The 11,402-nt window shown below is 41.1% G+C and overlaps 1 protein-coding gene across 3 annotated transcripts; it reads right to left on the reverse strand.

Annotated features, from left to right (window-relative positions):
* Positions 1-4,965: 4,965 nt before the first annotated feature.
* neurod2 (neuronal differentiation 2) lies at positions 4,966-11,230 on the reverse strand. Of its 3 annotated transcripts, XM_077495243.1 has the most exons (3): positions 11,160-11,230; positions 10,848-11,076; positions 4,966-6,554 (listed from the first exon to the last, which is right to left on the reverse strand). In XM_077495243.1, exon 3 carries the CDS (start codon positions 6,545-6,547, stop codon positions 5,447-5,449), a length of 1,101 nt encoding a protein of 366 aa, XP_077351369.1. In that variant the 5' UTR covers positions 6,548-6,554; positions 10,848-11,076; positions 11,160-11,230; the 3' UTR covers positions 4,966-5,446. The 3 variants fall into 3 exon arrangements, with proteins under 3 accessions (XP_077351369.1, XP_077351360.1, XP_077351379.1); XM_077495234.1 differs by lacking the exon at positions 11,160-11,230 and having other exon boundaries at positions 10,848-11,122; XM_077495253.1 differs by lacking the exons at positions 10,848-11,076; positions 11,160-11,230 and adding an exon at positions 10,697-10,833.
* Between the last annotated feature and the right edge of the window lie 172 nt (positions 11,231-11,402).

Here is an 11,402-nt window from a genome sequence, read left to right on the forward strand (position 1 = left end):
CTGATAGCCATGTGAGGGAAGAGGCGGAGTTTTACAATACTTGTCAGGCAGTGGAGAATCAGGAAGTAAACAATGAAACAGGAAGTGATGGGCAAAGTAGGAAATGACTGACACTTTTGGAAGTGCTGGTCAGGGCAGGAAGTGACTCAGAGCAGTTTGAGACTGATGATGACCTATGACCCTTGAGATCATGAAGTGGGGAGACAAAGTAGGATAGTATGGATTTGGGTGGAGAGTTTGAGGCATGGTGTGTGTGTGTGTGTGTGGGGGGGGGGGGGGGGGGGGGGGGGGGGTCAGTGGGGTGTGCTCAATGCCGTGTGACAGGTCCAGCTGGGAGAGCGCCCCCACCCCTTCACCCCCCAGTGCTGCAAACTGGTCAATATGGAGGCCAATTACTGCTGCCCATGTGACCACGAGGGCATCATCCAAGCCTATCATAACGGACCCGCGCGCACGCCATCTGTGCAGACCAGCAACCGATGCCCCCTCCCACCCCCCATCCAGATCTCTCATCCAGTTGCGTCCCCGTGCATGCTCCTACTTAACCTCCTAAACTAAGGCCAGACGCCCCCCCCCTCATTGACCCCCATCACACTCACATGCCGTGAGGATGAGGACGAGGATGAAGAGTGAGGTGCTTTTTTTTTAAGGGGGCGTCAAGAAGAAAAAAAAAAGACCATTTTCATTCCCCTCGTGCATGCACATCTGCCAGATGTTGTCCCTCCCCCTTTCCCCGACATTCCTGGACACCCGCCAAAAAGACTCCCCTTCACTCCCTCCTCTTCATGGGGTTTCTCCCCCGAGCTGGACCCGCAGCTCTCCATCTTCTTTCTTCACTTGAGTGTGTGCGAACGTGCAGATGTTGCGGAATTTCATCCTCATCATCAGTTGTTTTCTTTTGCCTGTTTTTTGTTTGTTTGTTTTTTTGTGGATTATTGCATTTTTATTTTCAATTCCTGACAAACTGCCCATCTGCACACATATACACTCTTAACACTTCTGGGTCAGAATTCACCCAATTTGTATAAAAAAAAACATTGAACCGACCACCTACTTGGGTCAATTTTACCCAACTTTCTGGGTGGTTTTCCATAAAAAAAAAAAAAAAAAAATCTTGTATTTTATTTTATTTTTATTTTTATTTAAATACAAAGCAAGCTAAAAAAAAAAAAAAAAAAAAGATTTGGGTTCAAGTTGGGCTAAACTGGCCCAAGTAGTGTGTCATTCCAATTTTTGACCAAAATTGGGTTATTTTTGACCCAGCAGTATTTTAAGGGTGTAATGCTTTCACTCTGAAAACAGTTGTCAAAAAGAACCCAAATTGGATTATCCACCTAAAAATGAAGAACCTATACAAACCAACCCCCAAAAATACAGTACAAAAAAAAATAAAAATGTGCCCAAAATTTTGGTGTTATTCATTTAACCCAAAACATTGTGTCAGTCTTTTTCACCCAATTTGAGTTTTTTTTTTTACATTTTTTTTACCCATCTATTTTCAGTGTTGACATAATGAAATAGAAGTGATAACGACTCAACTCAATTTGCAAGTATACAAACTGTCATTCTGTGCTTTTTTTTTTTTTTTACTTTAATCTTATGAGCCCAGGCTGGGTTTTGTGGATTAAATGAAATAGTGCATATTGCTACTCATAGTTGAAGTTTACTGTCAAATTAAACATAAAACAAAAATATTTGCATCAGTGTTGCAGTACCTTTTAAGCAATGGATTTAATGCAAACAGTACAGCAACACTTATAAACAGTTATATATTCTTTATCCTCTGTGTCGAATGACTAATACTGATGAAGAGTTGAAATGTTGCAATATATATCAGTTTGTCCACAGGTGCAAGCTAAGGTGGGCACACCAGAAAGATGTACACAAAATGGCCATTACAATTGATAGTGTGACAAAAAATTTTTTGTTATATTTATGTTTATAAAGATTTTGTTATAACATGCATTTCAACAATTTTTGTAAATTTGTTTGGGTGGAATATATTAATGGTATTTCCATTCATTTTGAGTTACAATCGTGGTCGGAGAACGAATTCAACTCGTAGTTCACTTTAAGATGCCACTGCACTTTATTAAATCCACTTTATGATGCTTCATTTTTTTTTCTTTTTTTAAATGATCACAGAACACGCACACACGTATGCATTTATTTATTAATTATGGGTCTTCTGGTGGCTAATTGGACTTCACACCATTGTACTTGTGACATTTTGCTCATGGCCCTGCAGTCGGACAAACACACTCTCAAGTTTGAGTGAGAAAAAGAGTGGGCCGGCTGCACGGTACATGATAATTTAAACAGCGAGATCACTCACACGCGCACACGGTGTCACTGCAAGTTGAAGCAAGAGTTTTTCACCCAACAACAACAACAACAACAACAAAAAACATGCACCAAAAAAAAAAAGTTAATAAAAAAGAAGAAAGAAAAAGGAAAAGAAGAAAAGACTTTTGTATTTGTGCTAGATGGAAATGTAATTTAAAAAAACGTGGAAACAAGACAAGTGTGCATGCCTTATAAAAAGAAAACTCGAAATATTTCTAAATGCTGCATCTGCGCGCGCTACTGGATAATGTAACAGATGCCCCAAAATAAATAAATAAATAAATAAATAAATAATCGGCAAGGAGACATGGATGATAGACCCCCCCCCCCCCCCTCCCAGCACTCCCACTTTGGCCCGCGAACTGCTGCTGCTCCGGGGGAACATTAAGGGACTTGGCTCGGTGGACCGCCTGCATGGGTCACACATACTCTCACGCACGCACGCACGCACGCACACTGGACACCTCTCCGTACAAATAAGGCCCAGACGTGCACAAAGACGCAAATAAATCGACTTAAAATTGAACATTTAAAGGGAGGAAAATGTCATCTATTTATTTATTTATTTATTGAGAGCGGCAACGAATGGAAAAGGTATCGTCCAAATGTGTGAACCCTCCAAGCCAATCTGCCACAAATTATCCAAATAGAATCAAGCATTGCGTTGTGACCGATGTAAATTGAGCTTTTTTTTCTTTCTTTTTTTTCTTTTTTTACGTGTGTGGGGGGGAGGCCTTAATTTCATTGTCATGAAAAATTTCGGGGTTCAAAATAAATGAAAGGCTTTGTGCAAAAATTGAGTAAAAACACATAAAAAAAAAAAAATCGGATTTTTTTTTTTAATCGAATAATACCAAACAAACATCTGATCTTTTTGCAATGGAAAAAGATGTTGCGTTCAGGGGAACGAAGCGGCCCTTTTAAGGCCGTCCTCCTCCATTAATTTCGCGGGTAGTCACTGCAACGGGACTTTTATTTCTTTTTGGGGAGGAAGAGGATTGGGGGCATATGGATCCTGTGGCACGGGTCCAAACCCAGTCGAGGTGGCGACGGATGTACCAGCCTGTGCATTATTAAGTGTGTTTTGTGATACAGTTTCAGGCTTGCATTATTACACTGTGACGTTTTCTAAACATATTGGGAATCAACCAAAATTCATAATAATATTTTATTTATAAAACGTGACGACTGTTTATTTAAATAATGCTGAAATAATGCTCTTTGAGAGTTGGATGCAATATAATTCTCATTTCCTGTCTTTATTTGGAGCTGGTCATGTATTAAATTGAGAACTTATTTAAACATTTTGTTTTATTTCATGTTTCTGTAAAGCGCTTTGTGACAATATGGCTGTTTGAAAGCGCTTAAAGTTAACTTAAAAAAAAAAAAAATAAAAATAAAAGACTACAGGCCAAAGACAAAATGGCGGAAATTAATTGTGTAACAGCATAACAGCACAATTTTAAAACGTATTGTGTTTAAATAAATGACAATATCATTATATAGAACGAAAGTGTTTCTGAGAAATATGCCTCGGTTTTCCAAATTACCGAGTTGACCTTGAATGCGTCACTGGCCACTAAATGAGACTCGCGGCAAATCCGCTGCAACATTTCCGCGTGAAATAGGACACACACACACACACACACAGACACGCGCACGCGCTCTCTCTCTCGATCTCTCGCTTTTTTTAAACGACTCCTTTGTCAAATATTCAGATATCTGGCACACGTGACGCTCTCGCTCACTTTTGGCGCCAAGTTACCTCGCTCAGGGAGGAGGAAAAAATGCCAACATGGGGGAAGGTTGGTCTCGTGCACTAATCGCCTCATTAGAAATCTGATCTTAATAAATGAAGGAAATGCGATATGAGTGAGAAAGAATGGAAATTAATCAACTTGCACAATTTCATAGTTTGTCATTTTATTGTCGTTTTTTTTCTTATGCCACACAGTTTGGTTGAATACAGAGTTGAAAGAGTTGATGGGAAAATTAATAAATAAGCACATGGGGTGGAGGGGGGTCCCTTCATTTCCACTGACTATTCACATTAATTACAGAGGGGAAAACACAATAATAAATAGACGTGCAAGCAATAATAAATATTTTTTTTAAATAAAAACGGAAAAAATGCGTGTAGTAGCAGATAAGTTAAAGGAGCATGAAGAATAAATGACAGTTGGAAAAATGAGGAAATGTTTTTGTCTGCTTTTGCATAGATGCCAAACAACAGATTTGAGAGAAGGAAAGAAAAAGAAAAACAGACCTTCAAGATGTCTGATAACTAAATGAGGAAAAGAAACTGAATCAAAATCACACACCACCTCCTGCAGATGTTCATTTAGTGTACATTTTTGCTCCGATTCTCCAATGGCAACGTGTTAAATAAACAAGATAAACGAGCACCAACACAAATACAAAATACATCTTTTTCTCCACTTTGAAATAGGGCTGCAACTAACAATATGTATATATATATATATATATATATATATATATATATATATATATATATATATATATATATATATATATATATATATATATATATATATTTTTTTTTATAATCGATTAATCTGTTGATTAATCAATCTGATTTTAGGGAAAAAATTTGTTTGTTTGAATGTCCATTCCTTTGATGAAAAACAGGACATTACTTCAAATTGAGAAAATGCAGTAACAACAATTGTGATTTTGTTACTTGTTTGGTCAGAAAACAAGATAAAACGGCTGATCATTGTTTTCCAAAGTAAAAACAAATGTTTTATTTAGATTCAACACAAAGATGATTTCATGAAGGAAAACAGAAATCAAAGAATCATCAACTGTTGAGAGGCTAATTCTTACAATTTGGGCAATTTTAAATGAACAAAAGGCATCTAATTGACAAATCGATTCTCAAAAATAATTGCTTAGTTGATAACAGATTAATCGGCGATTAATCGCCGATTAATCGCCACACCATCACTTTGCAAATAAACGTGTCAAACGACTTCCGTTTCCCTGACGATTGCAAAGGACAAGAAAGAAAGGTCTGAAAATGAAGCGTGATGAGCAAAGATTGTGGGCAGCAAGAGGGCGCTCTCGTTGCCGCTGGGGTTCAGTTGTGGAAAAAGGCGTTGAGTTCGTCGTAGGCGGGCGCGCGCTCCTGGTGCAAGTGCATGTCGTGGTAAGGCAGGACGTTTTCCGAGTGAATGCCACCGCGGGCCCCCGAGGAGCCGAAGACCAAGTTGTGGGCGGCACCGGCAGCGCCGGGCCTGGACCCGGGTAGGCCCGAGTAGTGCATAGAGTAGTGGTACGGCTTGTCGTGGTCAGGCGAGGCCGCGCCTTGGTGCTTGAGGGCAAAGTTCCCGTTGACGCACAGCGGCGGGCTGAGGGGCCCCTCGTACTCGGGGCTGTTGTACTCCGGGGAGCCGCCGCCTCCGCCGCCGTAAGCCGAGTCGTACGCGGGGCAGTACGCGTGCGAGGCCAGCGGGTGCGAGTTCGAGCCCTGGCGGCAGTGCGGGCTGGACAGCCGGCCGCACTGGTATGGGTACGAGTGCATGGCGAAGGAACCCGAGCCGTAGCGCGCCCCCTCGGCGCACTGCTGCTCCGTCAGGAAGTTCCGCGAGTTGAGCTGCAGGCAGCCGGCCACCAGGTTGGTGGTGGGCTGCGACAGCCCCTTGCACAGGGTCTGCACGTACGACACCAGGTCCGGACGCTTGCCCGAGCGAAGGATCTCCGACAGAGCCCAGATGTAGTTCTTGGCCAGTCGCAGCGTCTCGATTTTGGACAGTTTCTGCGTCTTGGAGTAGCAGGGCACCACCTTGCGCAGGTTGTCCAGCGCCGAGTTGAGGTCGTGCATGCGCGTGCGCTCGCGGGCGTTGGCCTTGATGCGACGCATCTTGGAGCGCTCCACGCGGGCCTGCGTCATCTTGCGCTTCTTGGGGCCCCGCTTCTTGGGCCGCTCGCCCTCCGTGTCGTCGCCGCCGCAGTCGTCCTCCGCGCCGTCGTCCTCGTCATCCTCGTCGTCCTCATCCTCGCCGGCGTGCTCCGAGTGCGTCCGGCCGCCCCCCCGCAGCTCGGAGGAGGCGTCCGGGTTGTCCCGCGCGTCGCCGTCGTCCTCTTTGATCTTGTCGTCGTCATCGCTGTCGTCCGCCCAGCCCGAATATTTCTGCACGTCGGGGAGCAGCGACGGGTCGTTGAAAAGCCTCGTCAACATTTTGCCTCTGCGTGCGAGGGGAGAGAAAAGGAACACAGACTGAATTTTCACGTCCACTTCGAGTATCAGTCATTTAGTCGATTAATCGATGAGTCGGGTTAGAAAACATCTGAATTTCTACACAGTAAATTCTGTAGAGGTAAATTGACTCGATTTAAAATAGACGTTTTAGAGTAATATTTACACTTGGAAGAGATTAAAATAAAGAATTGGGAAAAAGAAAAAATTAAAGTGTCAGCTGCAACCGATTCCATGATTGCACAACTCCAACAGACCTAAAACGATCTTTGCTCTCTTGGATAGAGCTAAATATTAGGATCATAGCTCAGCTAGTAGTGTGGCAGTCTCCCAAGCTGAAGGTCGTGAGTTCAAACCTTAACCCTTGAGTGTGTTTTATGTATTTTTTCCAGCTTTATTTGACTCTTTTTCCTGTTGTAAATCTTATTTTACTCTATATGGTCCCTATCTAAAGAGTGAAATTTACACTACACGATTTACTTACTGTGTATGTGCTTATTCAAAAACAGGACATTCTTTCAAATGGACATAAATTCATGATGATTTAAGTTACGAATTTGATCCGTAACATGTCAGAAAATGAGCAAAAATGTGGATCATTGTTTTGCATGATTTTGATTCAACACAACACAAAGCTAAGTCGGCTTGCATGGAAAACTACAGAAACATGAGCACATTTGCTGTTGACAAGCTAAAATTACCAGCATTTGGACAATTTTCAGTTTAAAAAAAAAAGTATCCAAATGATTGCAAAATTGATTGTAAAAAATTGATAATTCATTACTTAGGAGCGTGAAACTATAATCACATGTTAAATTGCAATCGCGATATTAAGAAAAAAATTCTCAATTGTAATCTTTTTTGGAATTGTTCGGTCCTACGAAACATGGTCATTCCTTGCATTTATATATATATATATATATATATATATATATATATATATATAATTATTTTTTTTATTTTTTTATTTTTTTTACTGAGACAGCATTATTTGTGCTTTTTACGAAATGCGCTAAACTGCCGCGAGGTGGTGCGAAAGCACTGTTCAAATGAGAAATTAGGAGTTGGTACAAAACTATGTTCAAGCGATGCATCGACTGAGCCAATCTTTGCACGTTGGGGAGGAGCTAAGTTTAACCTGGGTAGTGACGGAGAGTCTTTGCCATGTGCACTTTTAGTGTTGTTGTTTTGAATCAAATCATCTGTATAATGTTTGAACTATTAATATAAGGAACTAGACTAAGTGCAATTTCTGGAGAAATTGCGTGGGAATGCTGGAAGCGGAATGCTAAACTTTGAATGCACGTGGAATGCTTATGAAGTCAATTGAGATATAAATTATGAAATTATAACCTCCTGGTTACTGGACAATGCGCTTTACCAACTGTGCCACCGAGCAGTATCAGACACCTGGTAATGATGATAAGTTATATATATGGGAGTGGGCGTGGAAAGTGATACTTGGAAAGTAATGTAAAATCAGACAATATATACCCCGGGAGGTGTGAATTTTTTTATGCTCGTTGAAATTTTAACAATATAGATTGGAAGTACAGGGTGTTCCAAAATGGTTGACCCTATTCTAAATACACATATCTCGGAAACTATCTTAATGAAACTAAATACACTTTATGTTGACGGTCATAAGTTTTATTGGTTAAATTTAAAAAGAAAAGTACAAATATTTGTTGGTTCTATGACAGATTTTCATAAATGTTCAACACCAAGTGGCAGGTTATATTTTTTGTTATTACAGCCCAAGTGCTTTTTAGGACGTTCAGAACTTCCTTTCCTGTGTTTTATGTAAGCTCGATGTTACACACAAAAACTTGAAACGTTTCTACATAAGCTGTGAAAATTTGAGGTCATTCCAACGCAAATTGTCAAAATGATTGGCCTACGAAATGGGCTCAAACATTTTGGAACACCCTGTATTATGTGGGAGTTGTTAAGCGGCAAAAAATGTGGAGAATAAAAATCACAATAATATATGTGGGAATGCTCAAGCATTCCCACAATTATAAACAGGAGTAGTGTTAATTACTTGCGGTTTTCAGGGCAGATTACTCTGCAATGTGTCACTTAAAAAAAAACAAAAAAAACTTGCTTTTTGACTGCCCATACTATTTTTCCCCTCGTTTTTATTTCGGTTGGAAATGACCCTAAATAATGGCAAATGTACGATTAACATTTGAAGAAAGAAAATGTGTCAACTTGCTAGTATGAAAACATCATATGGGATAGTTTTAAAATTATTTTTTTCCACAAAAAAAAAAGATGTCAGATGATTCCAAACAAAGATTGAAGAAGACAGATTCCCAGAGCTGCATGAATACGACCGAGGTATAGAAGCAGATGGACCGGTTGGAGACATTGGACACACACCAGCCCCGTGCACGAGACGAGAACATTTTGGGAATCCAGACGAATTTCGGGTCGTGAGGAACCAAAAATGGAGTGCCCGTCGTGTGATGAAAGCGGTTGGAAGTAAGAAACCGTTTGATGTATGCCATTACATTTTTGGTGATTAATCTGCCAAAGAACATCGCCTCCAAATATTTGAATGATGGCAAGTCAAAGAGTAATATGAAGATATTTTGGGGAGATATCACACTTGAACGTATTTGTCATCGCAGTAAATTACTAATATAGTATTTGTTTTAACTGTATTTAGTGCATGGGCAAAAGGGAGGGGGGAGGAGGGGGAACACACTACAGCTCCCATGAGGGTGTGAGAAGGGGAGGAGGGAGGCTGGGACGCCCACATCCATCCTGGCGGCATTCCAACACTATTCATCCCCAACACGTCTTGTCACAGGACGACAAAAGGGGCGAACAAAAAAAAAAAATCCTAATCTAATTGGTTGTATTGCCTGCTGTAAAATTACTCTAAATATTACATTCATGCTGCAAAATTACATTATTGAATATTATCCATCCATCCATTTGTTAAAAAATAATCAAGCTTAATGAACAATGTCATTTTAGTTTCTATTGACTTTATTTTTGTCCGCCCTCAAAGGTGTCTTTGGTATATTTAAAAAAAAAATCCCAGCTATAAAAGCAATCAGATTAAGTGTTGAAATTATTAATTTTGACATCGCCTTCTTTTGTCTTAATTAGAAATTGGAGAGGAAGCACTTTATCCACTTTAATGACATATGGTAACGTCCCCAAAAAAAAGAAAAAAAAGTGAAAACTGTCAATTGAACATATATGTAAATTCAAAAGGAAATATCAATGACATCCGTTTAAAACTTGAAAACGGCCCAATTTGACCACATCTTATAAATCTAAATAATATATGTTATATGTTTTGTTTTGTTTTTTACCATTGACTCTAAATTGTATTTTACGTCTGTGCTATAATGTAAAACCATAGGTAGCCTATTATCGCTTGATGTGTGTATGTGTGCGTGGGCACACGCCACGGGCAGAATCGACTTTTAAAAAGCACACACACACACACACCACACGTCTTTCTTCGTTGCGGCAATTAGAAGCAAAAACAATTAACAGGCCAAGCATGCAAAAACATGAAATTGATTTCACTGCACGTGCACGCAAGCACGCGTGCGCGTTCCCAGATGGACGTGTACCTTGTCGGGCTTTTAGGGCTCGTTAAATATATAAAAATGGGCCGTGGGCTGTGATTTAATGAAGGAGCCGAAAGGTGCGTGTTTATTTTAAATGGGCGGAAGAACAGATGCAAATAAATTATCAGAGAAAATCTGTCATATTTTATAAGCAAAACTCTTCCATTGACATAAACGTGAATTATATTTGATGACGGTCTAGATTAATTTGATTGACTCGGGATAAGGCTCCCGAAGGAATAATACTGAGTGCTAAAAAAACAAAACAAAAAAAAAACAAAAAAAACGAAGCAATTGTTTGCAAATGTAGATTTGAACCCATGCAGAAAAACGAAAACACGCGCTGCACGTTGAAATGTAACATTTTCTAAGTATATTCAATCTGTATAAATGAGATTTAACGACGAAAACGGAGGCTTGTTTGGATAGAAAGTGCCAATTTGAGACGTCTCCATTCGAACATAACGCGCGCTGTTTATTAATACCAATTAACGACAAAAACAATCCGTAATTTTAAACGAAAAATATTGCTTACCCATCGACATGAATTGGATGTGGAGAGGTTAGAGAAAAGTGGCGAATCAGCTGTCCATATCGCACCATTCCAATTATCCCCCAAAAGGTGCGTTCGTGAACGTCCGTAAATCGCAATATCGTCTCTCGCCGGCGTTTGCATGCAAACTCACCTGCGCTCGAGCTCTTCTCGCGGGATGGGAGGGGTGGGTGGGGGTGCAGTAGCCAAGAAAAAAAAGGGAGGGGAGGTGTCCGAGCTTTTTTTTATTTATTTTATTTTTTTTTTAGACCACCATCTTCTGGGACCGAAGCGGCATGGTCGCTCCGTGTCGGCGTGCAGGTGCGTATACGGCGCGCGGGCTCTTCCTCGACTGGGCGCCTCGCCCCCCTCTCCGCCCCCTCCTCCAGAGAGGGTGAGCACGAGAAAGAGAGAGAATGAGGGGAGCTAGTGAGGGTGTTTGAGAGTGAAGAGCGAGGTTACATACCAGCTAGAAGGCATGCGATGCCAGCGCCCATATGGCTGCACGTCACCGGCAAGAGCCATCACATGAGGGGCCCGCTGATTGACATGCGCCCGCATTCGGTGGGATCTGGCCTCCCTGGAGGGGTGGGGCGAGAGGGATGGAGAGACATAGATGGAGAGCGAGCGAGAGAGGAGGAAGAGGAGGAGGAGGAGGGCTTCGCCATCTGTCACCACACTAGTGCGCACAAAGACAGGAGAAAAAAAA

This window comes from Festucalex cinctus, chromosome 1 (assembly GCF_051991245.1).
Source record: "Festucalex cinctus isolate MCC-2025b chromosome 1, RoL_Fcin_1.0, whole genome shotgun sequence".
In the NCBI taxonomy this organism is placed as follows: domain Eukaryota; kingdom Metazoa; phylum Chordata; class Actinopteri; order Syngnathiformes; family Syngnathidae; genus Festucalex; species Festucalex cinctus.

Bases quoted from the DNA above. Each gene is read 5' to 3' on its own strand.
- neurod2 (XM_077495253.1), bottom strand. From the start codon at position 10,764: ATGGTGCGATATGGACAGCTGATTCGCCACTTTTCTCTAACCTCTCCA. The intron at 6,555-10,696 runs GTAAGCAATATT...CCTCGCACGCAG, and splicing joins CATCCAATTCATGTCGATGG to AGGCAAAATGTTGACGAGGC.